This window comes from Danio rerio, chromosome 19, assembly GCF_049306965.1.
Source record: "Danio rerio strain Tuebingen ecotype United States chromosome 19, GRCz12tu, whole genome shotgun sequence".
In the NCBI taxonomy this organism is placed as follows: Eukaryota; Metazoa; Chordata; class Actinopteri; order Cypriniformes; family Danionidae; genus Danio; species Danio rerio.
Genome location: NC_133194.1, coordinates 51,138,132 through 51,152,768, shown reverse-complemented (window position 1 = coordinate 51,152,768; position 14,637 = coordinate 51,138,132). Strand labels below are relative to the sequence as shown.

Here is a 14,637-nt window from a genome sequence, read left to right as displayed (position 1 = left end):
AAAAACTGTAACAGTATTTACATTTCGGCTAGACTGCACCTTTAAATGTAATAAATATATCAGGTTATTGTATTTAACTCAAACTCAGTGTGAACTGTTTAACTCAGCGCACCCAAAAATGAAAATTTACTGTTCATTAACTCGCACTCAAGTGGTTGTAAACTTCTATGAGTTTCTTTTTTATGTTGAACACAAAAGAAGATATTCTGAGAAATGTTGGGAAAAAGCATCCATTGACATTAATAGTAGAATCTAAAAATACTATAGAAGTCTGTGACTGTTCTTACCAGAATTGTTCAGTAATGTATATCAACACAAGAATAAATAAATAAATAAATAAAATAAATAAAAATTGACATAATTAGTATTTTTGGATGAATTGCCTTTTTAAATCAAGTATATCACGTTATCATTTTTGAGTTGCCAAAACTAATAAAAGCAGAAGATAGAAGCAGAAACTGTTTAACTCAAAACCTGGTGCCTTAAAGGAACATTTTACCCCAAAAATGAAAATTCACTGTGTATTTACTCAAGTGTTTATAAACGTTTATGACTTTTTTATTCTGTTGAACACAAAATAAGATAATTAGAAGAATGTTAGGAACCTGTAACTATTGACATCAATAGTAGAAATTAAAAATACTATGCAAGTCAATGGGTGTTTTCTTCCAGCATTCTTCAGAATATATTGACTTGTATTCAACAAGAAAACATGACAACGTAATTTACATTTTTGCGTGAACTGCCCCTTTACATTTATCAAGCAGCTCACCCAAAGGTAAAAATGTCCTGTTCATTTACTCACATAAGTGCTTCTAAACCTTTATGAGTTTCTTTCTTCTGTTGAACACAAAAGAAGATATTTCAAAGAATGTTGGAAACTTGTAACTATTTACATCAGTAGTAACTACAAATACCATATGGAAGTCAATGGCTGTTTTTCAGCATTCTTCAGTAATAACAGAAGAAAAAATTAATTGTGATTTTTGGGTGAACTCTCTCTTTAAATTTAACATTTTTGTTAAATCATATCATTTTTGAGTTGCTAAAACTAATAAAACTAGTGGGAAAACAGTTAATTTAAAATATACCTAATATCATAACAAGCATGTTTACGTATTTAATTTAAAAAATATATATTTTGGAACCTGATTGCTAACTTGTAAGCAACAGTGAGCTATTTAATATATTTTATTTTAACATAATAAAATGCAAACATGTTCAAACACATAACACATCTTAGAATGAACTGAATTGACTTAAATTTAAACTACAGGTGGAGTCCAGTGCTGCTTAAAGATCATTTAGACTAAAGGAATGTTATTGAATGGCACTTAAACAACAACACAACACACCACAACAGGTTATTCATATTCATAAAAGATACTGACAGCGGAAACTTGTCGCATACTTTCAGATTGAAGCAAACACACACACACACACACTCATTAACACAAGCACTTCTGGGGTGATAAACGTAATTAGTCGAGTTGTTTAGGAATCTTGTGGAAACTGTATGCCTTAAAGAGAAAAAGCACCCAAAATTGCATTTTTCACTCTCATGCAAATGCTCTAATCGACCAGATCTTCTGAAGAATGCTGGAAAAAGCAGCCACTGACAACCATAGGAGGAACTAAAAATACAAAGGAAGTCAATACCTATGTTTCCATACAAAGATGCTAATTAAATTTATGCATAAAACTGTAATATTGCATAAAACATTTGAGAATAAAGCAGCAATGCAGTAGAAGGAGAAACAAATAAAACCATCTATTACTGCTAAACTGGAGAAAATATATGAAGAAGGAAAATGTAGTTTGGTGCAGCAGGAGAAGCCACTGTGGGCCTTTTAGGTAAAAATAATATAATAATAATATAATGACAAACTTTGGCTGAGGCAAAATAATCTGCCAATGGGGTAGGCAAAATAATCTTACGTCAAAGGAAAAAACAAGATTAGTTTGCTTACCCTATTGGCAGATTATTTTGCTTGTTTTAAGAGAAAACTCACTTAATATTGGCATATTATTTCTCAAAACAAGACAATATGTTTTGCTTGTCTAGAAAATGCTTCTTGATATAAGAAATTTTAGATATTTAGACTAGAAACAAAACAAAACATGTAAGAAAGAAAATCATTTTTTGCAGTGTAACTAAATGTAGAGCAGTCGAGTTCCACAATTGTCTTAAATAAACTCAGCATAAAGACGGTCATTCAGTCATTAAAGCATCAATGCCTCATCAGGCTCACCTACTTAATCAACACAATGGATTTTAAATGCATGTGCAGCTTCACACCTGCTTACGAATAAAGACACAATTCATAACTCAGCTTTGATTCTGCAATCCACAAGTAATGTTTGGGTGGAGCGGTTATTTGCAAAAAAATGCCTCTCATGAAGGAAACAGATGAATAGTTTGAAAGTGAATCACGCATTTCTGTCATTCATATAAAAGAGCAAGTGTTTCTTGAATTACACCACTGACTAATAAACTGAACCTAATCTGCAAGCCACGCAAGAGAGTCCGAAAAAAAAAAAAAAATGAAATTAAATAAATGTTGAGTAGACAGCTGAAACCAGAGATGCAGCAGTATCTTGGGTTAATGATATTTATATTGATGATTTTATAATAAAGAGTTAAGCGATTTTTTTTTCATGTTTGTCCCACTTTAATGTTTCAAATCATCAAAACAAATTTAAATATATAAAAAAATAAATAAATGAAGACTTCGGAGTGGCCTACTCAAAGCCCTGACCTGAATTCATTCATTTTCTTGTCGGCTTAGTCCCTTTATTAATCCGGGATCATCACAGCGGAATGAACTGCCAATTTATTCAGCAAGTTTTTACACAGCGGATGCCCTTTCAGTCGCAACCCATCTCTGGGAATGACCCGAGTTTAAATATTTTCAATACACATGTAATAACTTACTTGTATGTGTGTGTATTTATATATACAAATAACAAATATGTACACACAAAATTATTTAAACAAACTTTTATTTGTATGTGATTTTTGATGATTAATGATTTAGCAGCACTATTTTGATTAATACATTTGCGGTTAAAAAACATCTTAGAAAAAAAAACAGAATTATTGATTAAAAAAAACTGATAAATCACTGATTTGTCACATTTTAATGTGTTAGATTATCACACAAATTTTAATATCAAGGAGAAACAAAATAAAGGATTCAGAGTGGCCTGGCCAAAGTCCTGACTTGAATCTAAATGTTTATGTATTCATATACATGTATTTGTGCATTTATAAATACACATGACAAATATACACAGAGAACACATTTTTTATGCAAAATGTAAATAGTAAAAGTTGTACTTTCAAGATTGCAACTTTCTCATGCTGCGTTCACACCAGACGTGGAACGCACATCAAGTGCAAGTGATTTACATGTTAAGTCAATGCAGACGCGCGAATAGACATCCTGTGGCGCGATGCGCGCGAATGGTGCGGCGCGAATGACGTGGTGCGTTAACCAATCAGGAGCTTGCTTTTTTTTTTGACGCGCGAATGAAGCGAGTAAACTCAAATGTTCACTCGGCTATTTATGCGCGAATAGCGAGATTTATCCGCGCGTTTCGCGTCTGGTGTGATCACAGCATCACAATGCTGATAAACAATTTTCTCTCTTCATCTTCATAACGGCATTTAATATTGTGCTTATATAAATGATGAAAATGAATGACCATAAAAAATGTATTTTACAGCACAACTAGGACATTGTGATGATTTTAATAGCTTTATTTGGAAATAATTAATAATTTTAGATTGATTAGAATGATTTTGTAGAGAACTGCATTGGCGTAAAATTTTGTCCATTCAATATACTCACTGGCCACTTTATTAGGTACACCTTACACCGAGTTGGACCCCTTTTGCCTTCAGAACTGCCTTAATCCTTCATGGTGTAGATTCAACAAGCTACTGGAAATATTCCTCAGAGATTTTGCTCCATATTGTCATGATAGCATCACACAGTTGCTGCAGATTTGTCGGCTGCACATCCATGATGCCAATCTCCCTTTTCACTACATCCCAAAGCTGCTCTATTGGATTGAGCTCTGGTGACTGTGGAGGCCATTTGAGTACAGTGAACTCATCGTCATGTTCAAGAAACCAGTCTGAGATGATTGAGCTTTATGACATGCTGCGTTATCCTGCTGGAAGTAGCCATCAGAAGATGGAGACACTGTGCTCATAAAGGGATGGACATGGTCAGCAGCAATACTCAGGTAGGCTGTGGCGTTGATGCTCAATTGGTACTAATGGACCCAAAGAAAATCTCCCCCACACCATTACACCACCACCACCAGCCTGAACCGCTGATACAAGGCAGGATGATCCATGCTTTCATGTTGTTGAGGCCAAATTGTGAGCCGGGCATCCGAATGTGTCAGCAGAAATGGAGACTCATCAGAGCAGCAACGTTTCTCCAATCTTCTATTGTCCAGTTTTGGTGAGTCTGTGTGAATTGTAGCCTCAGTTTCCTGTTCTTAGCTGACAGGAGCGGCACCCGGTGTGCTCTTCTGCTGCTGTAGCCCATCCGCCTCAAGGTTGGACGTGTTGTGTGTTCAGAGATGCTCTTCTGCAGAGCTCGGTTGTAACGAGTGCTTATTTGAGTTACTGTTGCCTTTCTATCAGCTGGAACCAGTCTGGCCATTCTCCTCTGACCTCTGGCCTCATCAACAAGGCATTTGCGCCCACAGAACTGCCGCTCACAGGAGATTTCCTCTTTGTCGGAGCATTCTCTGTAAACCCTAGAGATGGTTGTGCATGAAAATCCCAGTAGATCAGCAGTTTCTGAAATACTCAGAGCAGCCCGTCTGGCAGCAACAACCATGCCACATTCAGAGTTACTTAAATCCCCTTTCTTCCACATTCTGATGCTCGCTTTGAACTGCAGCAGATCCTCTTGACCATGTCTACATGCCTAAATGCAGTGAGCTGCTACCATGTGATTGGCTGATTAGACATTTGCATTAAGTAATTGGACAGGTGTACCTAATAAAGTGGCCGGTGAGAGTATATTATCATATTGAAATGACCTAAAGCACACCAAAGGTGCATTAATTTGATTTTCAAATAATTAAATGCTCCATCATCAATTATTCCTTACATAAGCAAGTAAATTGATTTGATATCAGACATTACCATGTTGTTTACTAAAATCAGTATAAGCGCATGCATGCAGACACTGATTCAACAGCATCAGAGTGTTTAATTGAGCATGCATGTACACGCAGTGATAATCCCGGAGCTTCTGCTACAATCAGAAGGGAGTTGTCTGTTGTTGGAGGACTAAAGATTGCAGGGTCTTTTTGCTAAATATTTGGCTCTGCATTCCAAAGCCAACCTTAAACCCCCGGGCACACCACACTGACTGAAAATATGCTGGTCTGAAGATGCACAAACATGCACATTTAAAATTGAGCCTGACAATAACAACTGAATTAATGACCATTAAGCTGGAAGATTATATTTCTACAGGTTACTCGCCTTTACTGTTTTGATGTCACGCTGCATAAATTGTAAAGCAAACTTTCACTCTTGTTTCTACTGTAGGTTCATGCACAGGCGTCTGTCTGGAGGCTACAAGCCAACACCGGAGTTTCAGTGTGATGAAGACTGTAAGCATGCGGTGCGGCCTGTTCCTTTAGCTAACATATCATCTGCTGGAATGCTGCATGCAAATTAGTTCACAAGATTCACTTATGAAAAAATATCTAGTCTGGATTTGTGTAATGCTCTCTTCGCTGGTTGTAATGCATTCTCTATTAATAAACTTCAGTTCTTACCAGGTTAAGACCATACGATCGTATCACCCTGATTTTATCTTCTTTACACTGGCTGCCTGTTAACTTGGCTGCGTGATATTGGAAATAAAGTGACATTGTGAGGTTTTGTTTGGCTGCAATATGAATATAACATCACTAGCTGACTTCTAACTGTATTAAAAATTGCATCTGAGTGCATCTGCATGAAATATAGAGCATAGAGGAATATGATTGAACAGAAATAAAGTAAAACACGTCTGATGGTTTTTGGTAGAGTCTAATGCCCCATTCACACAGGGCTTCAGCATCAACGCTTGACTGAAGGCGTGTCTGAAGTTGGGGCTAACGCAATCGTCATAGCAGCGTCAGCCAATGACATTCAGTCAGCAATAGGCCACTGTCTAGCTAGTGTATTTGCATACAGCGATCTGATTGGCTGACGCTTCCGTCGGCAGTCAAAAAGTTGAGCTAGTCCCAACTTCAGTAGGGAGCAACACCTCTGAATCAGAGCTGATGGATCCACAATGCAGTTCGGCAAGGCCTGACGTCATCAATTCAAAGTGAATGTGAAGCATTGACGCTGATGCCCCGTGTGAATGGGGCGTAAGGCACCAGATTTAGTTTGAGTTTAGCAGTTTCTGCTACTAATTGTATTCGTTTTATAAACTCAAAAATGATAACCTGATACACGTATTAAATTTAAAGAGACAGTTCACCCAAAATGATCATGAAAATGAAGCGGCGCTGACGGATCCACAATGCAGTTCGGCAACGCCTGACTTCATCCATTCAAAGTGAATGTGAAGCATTGATGCCCCATGTGAATGGGGCGTAACAGTACTGAGGTGCAAGCCTCTTCAGCTCTCAGAACATATTAACACAGTAAGTGTATTCCTGCACACACTAATCCACTGAACTCCATATACAGGGTTCACACATATTTTTACTACTAAAATTCCAAGACTTTTCCGGAACTTAAGTACATTTTCATGACGTAATGTTTCATGTAATGTCTACATATACATGGTAAATAATAAGAACAACAACGATGTTAAAATTTATTACAGCATTTCACAGAACACACAACAATCTATTTTGTTTAATTTTGTTTTATGTCTATGTAAAACAGATTTTGATAATGCTTACACAATACTAACAACGTGAGAGCAAGTTTTTGGCCAAGGACAGAAAAGAAGTGAAGACAGCTAACCTATATTCAAGTTAGGGCTGCACAATATATAGCAGGGGTCACCAATCTCGGTCCTGGAGGGCTTGAGTCCCTGCAGGGTTTAGCTTCAACTTGCCTCAACACACCTGCCTGGGTGTTTCAAGTACACCTACCTTGATTAGCTTGTTCAGGTGTGTTTGATTAGGGTTGGAGGTAAAATCTGCAGGTCACCGGCCCTCCAAGAGCAAGTTTGGTGACCCCTGATATATGGTTTTAGCATCGATACTGCGATGTGTGCATCTGCAATAGTCAGATCACATATATGCAATGTTGGGACTATAGTTTAATATAGAGTTTAATCATAATGGAGTAAAAGTGTATCATCTGCATGCATTTTTAAAGAGATCGTTCACCCAAAAATGACTTACCATTTTCATTACACCCTTCACTTGTTTCAAACATTTATGAGTTCTCTTTTTTTAATGAACACAATAATAGTATAACTGAATAACTCCTATAGTACTGAAACAAGTGAAGTGTGAGTAAATAGTGAGCACATTTTAATCTTTGAGTGAACTGTCCCTTTAAGGCCTGTGACTGTGTGGACATTTCAACATTTCAGAGTTGAAAACATCCTGCCACAAGAAATGTTTTGTAACTTTAATAAAGATTAAATAATATACAATGAAGACTATGCAGTGTTTATTATTCAGTTTCTGTACCTGAATAGTGAATACCTGAACACTATAATTCACCTTTATCTTTACTATATTTTATGTATCTCTGCTTGTCATTTATTTGGTATATATTATTCAAGATTCACTCTACTACAAAATCCAACCCCCAATCAATCCAGATAAAACTTATATTCACATTGCAATATACATCACAGAAAAACTAAATACGGTAATGTCAGATTTTTCCAATATGGCACAGCTCTAATTCAGTATACAGATATTTGTTCAACTAATTGCCATCACTTTTCAAAACTTTGTGGGTTATTCTGTTTTCCAAAACTTTTCCAGGCCTGGAAAATGCCATGTCAAAATTCCAGGACTTTTCCGGGTTTTCCATGACCATATGAACCCTGTATATAAAAGCCAGAAACCTTCTGAAGGGTGATCTAAAGGGTTAATGCTGCCAACTGATGATCAATAATAAACATGACACATTTCACCTCTTCCTAACCGGGAAAACCAGCAACAATCCAGAATGCACAAACATATGCAAGGCTTTGCAATCAGAAAATGTGATTATAATGAAAGTCAATGGGGAAAAAACAGCACCAACATCACCAATGATAGTACAGTAAATATCTAATATTGTGAAAAATTCTAGTTTTGACAGTAATGATGTACATCATTGTATATATAATCCGTCAGTGATCCTGTAAATCTACAGAAGTGTTTCAGAGATCTTTATAAACTCCTCCTGTGACCCAGCAGACACTACACTGATGGTAACCTAATAAACTCTGAGTCTACATGAGCAACAGGTTTGGGGATTTTCAAAGCTCCGCTCTCACATGACCTGCTGCGAACACACACTCTGTTTGTCTTAGTGTACAGGTTTGTTTGGCATTGGAGACACATGGCGAACAGCAAACACCAGATCCTGTCTGTTGTTATAACCGTCAGCTTCTGGAGAAACACTCACACATCACATCAGGCTGCTTTTAGAAGCTTTTGTGGACAAACACCAACTGCGAATTACACAACATGCATGTGGAAAAGTGTGGACACCCTATATTAAACTTCATGGTTTTCCATATCAGGACATAATAAATAAAACTCTACGGTCGTTGCACTGCAAAAAATAGCTTTTTGTCTAGTTTCTTGTCCAAATTTGTCAATATTCTTAAATCACGAAGCATTTTCTAGACAAGCAAAAAATATTGTCTTGTTTTCAGAAATAACTAAGAGTTTAAGGAAGTCAAAATCTAACATCCTAAATGTTTATACTCTAAAATGCTGGGTTATTGCAATGCAATGTTGGGGAAAATATCCACAAACAAAAAGTGTTAATTTATTTTAATTGAAAACAAACAAGCATAAAAAGTGGTGTTTGTGAAGAGGTTAAATTGACCCTACACTCTAGAAGTTTCTGGGTTGTTATAACCCAATGTTGGGTCAAACAAGGAAAAAATAAAATGGTTTAAAATATAATTTAAATGTAACTGATGTTGACCTAAAACAACTCTGTTTGTTGAGGTGAACACCACTTTTTGAGGTGTCCTAACTTTTTCCATATGAATGTAAAAGTGTTTAAAACACACTAAAGTAAGCGTTTGTATCTACTTCCAGCTTAAAAGTATTTTTAATATAATACTCATATTGTGTATTTAACAGATGCCTATGCACACACATAGATTTAAACAGAAAGAAACTAAGCGAAATCTTTCATGATCATTTATCAGTTTTCATGCATTCATTTTCCTTTGGCCCACACACACTACAGCCAATTTATTTAATCCAATTCCCCTATAGCGCAAGTACTGTGGAGGAAACCGGAGCACCCGTAGAAAACCCACACCAACATGGGGAGAACATGCAAACTCCACACAAAATAGCTGTGACCTTCTTGCTGTGAGGTGACAGTACTGAACACTTAGCCACCGTGTCGCCCCGTTTATCAGTTTTGTACTGCAAACTTGTCACCGTTTGATATTCAACCTTTTATATTAAATAGGTTGTCATTGAGAAACATGTCTATTGAAATACCAATGAGAGTTCCACTCATACATTAAAAAGTTAAATAAACTTAATAAATGAGATGTAATTCCATTGCATCCATGACTTTGGTTCACTGAAGTATGCATAACACATCATGTATTAAAAAATAGCTGACCTGAAAATAATGACTTGCAATGGTAAAACACAAAAACTGTCTGTTTGGGGTTTTAATTGAGATATAATGTGAGCATTTCATTTCTCTTCATCACACAGTGTCAGGCCTTTTAAAGTGATTGATTATTTAACCCACATTCAGTCTGACTACTGAGATGAACAAATATCTGTTATACAGTATGTGTCTGGATAATTTTGTAGATTTGTAAACTGTAAATCACCAACTTTCTCCCACCCTGTGTTAATTCTGGAGCACCTGTAGTCATTTTATGACTATATGAGTTACTCTTATATGACTAAAAGGGATTGTAAAACAGCAATGCTGACCTTATTTTCTGAGCACATCCACCAGATGACGAGTTAAGATGATGAATACACTCAAACAAAGCCGAAAGTCTCATGCATTAGTCTGAAGAATGTTTTTGACTTAACATTAGCATTACATTATGACTGATTCATGCGTTTATTCACAGTTACTTACTGTTTAAACGATGCATCAAACAAGTGATGCAGTAAAGAGGGAAAGCATTATGTTTTGACTACATTAAAAGATATTTTGTTTTAATAGAACAGAAACTAGCAAATGCTTTAAGGTCCTTAAATGATGCATCATTTGTTTTTCAGAATTTGCACATATTTATTAAAACATTTTATTATAGATTTTACTGTGTATAATTTGGACTGAATTTTGTTAATAAACATCACGCTAATTGATAAACCCCAAAAGCATCAAATACTGATCACTTTTTGTAATGTTTATGTAAGAAAAATTAATTAATTGTGTCTGAAAATAACTCAATTTAGTAGTTCAGAACATTAACCTCTTAAGGCCCAAGGTGTTTTTTACATGCATTTTAATGTCACTTTGCTATTTGGGCGTATTGGAACCTAATTAGAATAAAACCTAAGTATCATCTTTTGATATGATGTACTTTTAGAAAAAAAAGGATGTCAATATATGTGGACTTGTTGTCCGGATTTACATAAAACACTTTTTCCTGACTGTTTTTAATGCATATATAACATACACATTTTTTGAACATGTTTTGACTATCAGAGAGTAAAAACATTTTTTTGCCCATTTTGGACAGTGAAAAATAATGTTTGGGACACTTTATATGCTGCAAAACAGTAGGATGCACTGTATGTCACAATTTAAAACATTCAAAGTATTTTAAAAAGTCAATTAAGAGCTCAAATGTGCAGTCCAAGCATATGGCCACTAAAGCTCTAGGAGGGTTATGTTGTTTTGTCAGATATATTTGTCAATTTTCTTAAATATAAAATGTTTTTGGAGCAATAATGAGCTTAAATTAAGCTTCATTCATCTCAATAGCCATTCTGCAGATTAGATGTTTTATTCTAAAAAATTTATTTAATTATATACGTTAGTCACAATATAAAAATATTGTTTAGAGCTTAATAACTCACTCAATCCCAATTTTCATCACAAAAGTTTGTAAATGTGTTATCTTAAAAATAAATATCTCTGAAAGATTTTTAGAAGTTGTTAAACTTGGCCTATTAGAACTAAACTTAACTAAAATAGTTAAAATTCATTTAAATCGTGAAAGTAAACATTTTTAAATCGTGGATAAAAACTTGACAGAATATTGCTGATAAACCGTGGTAGGCTAAAATGCTTTAAAAGTGTTACAGTCCAGTTTACCTGTAAATTTATATTTGTTATTATAACAAATATAGGAAATGGTACCAACAGAATCTCACCGAATCGGTCATTTGAATTTAGCAGTTAACAAAGGAGCATACGTTAGTCTTTCCGTTATATCAGGAGCAGGCCTCAGGAGTCACTACAGTACCACACACACCGCGATTACTGAGTACAGAAACACAAACTCTATATTGGTTAGAAACAGCAGATGTATAAATAAGAAAATAACAGACTTACATTTCCGTCAAAATCTTGGCGATAATTGTGTATATTTCTACTCTGTCATTGAAAACAAGTACAAACACTAGTCGCTAATCAAGAAACGAGCAGAGAACTAAAAGCCGGCCCGGATCTCTGGATTTGCGCTTCTCCCTCGCTCATAGCTCATAGCGCTCTGTAACTAATCCGCAAATCTCCGTTCCGCGTTTTTTGTTTGCTTTCGATTCTTCCGTGCGTTCAAACACAATGACAATCCGACTTTTTAAATCACTAATACATTTTTTTAAACTATACAAACTATTTGTTTATTTTATATAACTATTCTAAATACAATATAGTAAAATATTGTTTGTTATATTAAATTAAATAATTTCATATAAGAGAAAAGGACACTAAATTCGATAATCTGTCACTCTTTTTAAATATTTAGATGACAGACACAAACTGTAGCCTACTTTATAAATGCAATACAAAAACAACAACATTATATAATAGAATGAATTACAGTATTTATTTTGTGACTTTTTTGTTGGTATTTTATGTGTTTAATATGTTTGCTTTGGGTTTAAGAAATGCACATTACAAATAAATTGGATATTATTATTAGTATATTAGTATTGTTATTTTTTATTATTTAGTCTCATGTCAAAAACACTTTCTTTACTTTTTAAAATCAAATATTAATTACTGAATTAGGCTAAATTTGTTTCATGCTTTGTGTAATTAAAGGATTTTAAAAACACAAGGTGGTTTTATGCCTGTGAGTTCATTCAACCCAACATTAGGTCAATGTTTTCAGCTACATTTAAATGACACTTTCTAACCCCAATGGTGGAATATGTCCAAATGTGAATCCACACTGAGTTATGAAAACCCAGCATTTTTATTGCGTGTCCATATCAGTAAGCATTTCTCCCCAAGTTTGACATCAGCATGATTTATAAATCAATCATATATGAAAGAAAAACCTTTTAAAATACATTTAAATACTGATGTAACTCAAATGCTGAGTCAAATATGGACAAAAACAAACACTGGGTGTGAAAGTGCCGTTTAAATTGACCCAATCCAGACTATATATATATATATATATATATATATATATATATATATATATATATATATATATATATATATATATATATATATATATATATATATAGCACTTAAAACTATTATAAATTTTAATAAAAGTCTCTCTTTCAAACTTTAAGGTTTAATAAAAAAGATCAAGATCCCATAATGCAAGTCAAAAGCAGAAATAGATGAAAAAAAAAATAAAAACATCGAGCTCAAAATATGAAAAACTGCTAATTTAAGGTTTTTGTAGTGTAATATACAACATAAACACAAACACAATATCACTTCTAGCTATTAAAAATATCAATAAAAGTCAAACTTTTCAACATCAAAAGCTTTTGGAGGACAGATCAGGATCCCATAATGCATTTCAAAAGCATAAATAAATGAGAAAGAACATGAATCACACTGAAAACGGATAATTAGCGGATATCTTTATACAGGCTACTATAGTATTTATTTACATGGGAGGCGTGTTTGTGCATGCTGTGAGGTTAAACACACATCAGTCTCTCTCCATATGAATGAATGAATGTGAATTACCTGTCAGTGTTTGGATTGTCCTCTGAGCTCTCGCTTTTCTTCTTCTTCTTCCACTTGAAGAGTCTAAAAGATCCTCCATTGCTGTCAGTCTTGGGCTCGTGCTCCGACAGATTCACTTCACTCCGAGAAAACAAGCTCTTCAGAGTCCTCCTGCTGGAGCTGCTTTTCTTCTCCATCTCCAGACTGAAGGTATGAATGCAGAGAGACCGAGAGCTGCGCTGCAAATGAACAGATGCTCAAACCGGCCCTCTTTAACTAGGGAGACACCTACTGTAGGGTTTGCATAGGTGTGCACTAGGTAGGCAGCTCTCTCTGTAACTCCACCTCTGTTGTAGTGGCATGGAAAACATTTCTGAAGACATGTTTACTTAACAGATATTCAAAATACGGATAAGTAATGTAAAATGGATAGTGTTTTTAATCATACAGTAAAGTGTATTCTACAGTGTATTCACAACTCTTTGTGAGATTTACCCACATGAAGAAATACTATAGTAATTTACAGTGTTTTTTAGCCATATACCTTAGTAATGTGCATTCTACTATAGTGTTTACAACTCTTTGTTAATTTGTGCCACAGCATAGGCTACTGTAAAATTAACTATAGTGAACTGATCAACTGCAATAAATACTGTAGCATACTGTGGTTTTTACTACATTAACCTGTGGTGTCTTGTAGTATAATATACACTATGATTGAAGTCATTTGTTTATTTTAGTGTAGTTCTTGTGTTACCAGAACAACTGTAATCACCACCACAGATCAATTACTATCGTTGTTTTGTTTCCATAGCAACAGTAGAATCACCACAACAGATCAATTACTATAGTTGTTGTTTTAGCATAGCAACTGTAGAATCAATACCGCAGATAAATTACTACAGTACTTGTGTCACCATAGCAACTGTAGAATCACCTCAACAGATCAGTTACTGTAGCTCTTGTGTTACCATAGCAACTGTTGAATCACATCAACAGATCAATTACTGTAGCTCTTGTGTTACCATAGCAACTGCACTGTAGATTCACCACGACAGATCAATTACTATAGTTGTTGTGCTACCATAGCAACTGTCCCTACCACAGATAAATTACTATAGTCATTGTGTCGCCATAGCAACTGTGGAATCACCTCAACAGATCAATTACTGTAGCTCTTGTGTTACCATAGCATCTGCACAGTAGATTCACCACAACAGATCAATTACTATAGTTGCTGTATTACCATAGCAACTGTAGAATCACTATCACAGATAAATTACTATCCTTGTGTCACCATAGCAACTGTAGAATCACCTCAACAGATCAATTAC

General features: G+C 35.0%; 1 protein-coding gene across 3 annotated transcripts in view; it reads right to left on the bottom strand.

Moving 5' to 3' along the window:
* crybg2 (crystallin beta-gamma domain containing 2) overlaps positions 1-13,550 on the bottom strand; it is a 72,046-nt gene extending 58,496 nt beyond the window's left edge. The window contains exon 1 of one of the 3 annotated variants that reach the window (XM_009294480.5): positions 13,325-13,550. In XM_009294480.5, coding sequence (XP_009292755.1) covers positions 13,325-13,500 — 176 coding nt within the window. In that variant the 5' untranslated portion in view covers positions 13,501-13,550. Of the gene's footprint in view, positions 1-11,719; positions 11,887-13,324 lie in introns of those variants that run through there. The other 2 variants (XM_073931956.1, XM_073931957.1) reach the window with 2 other exon arrangements.
* Positions 13,551-14,637: the final 1,087 nt, after the last annotated feature.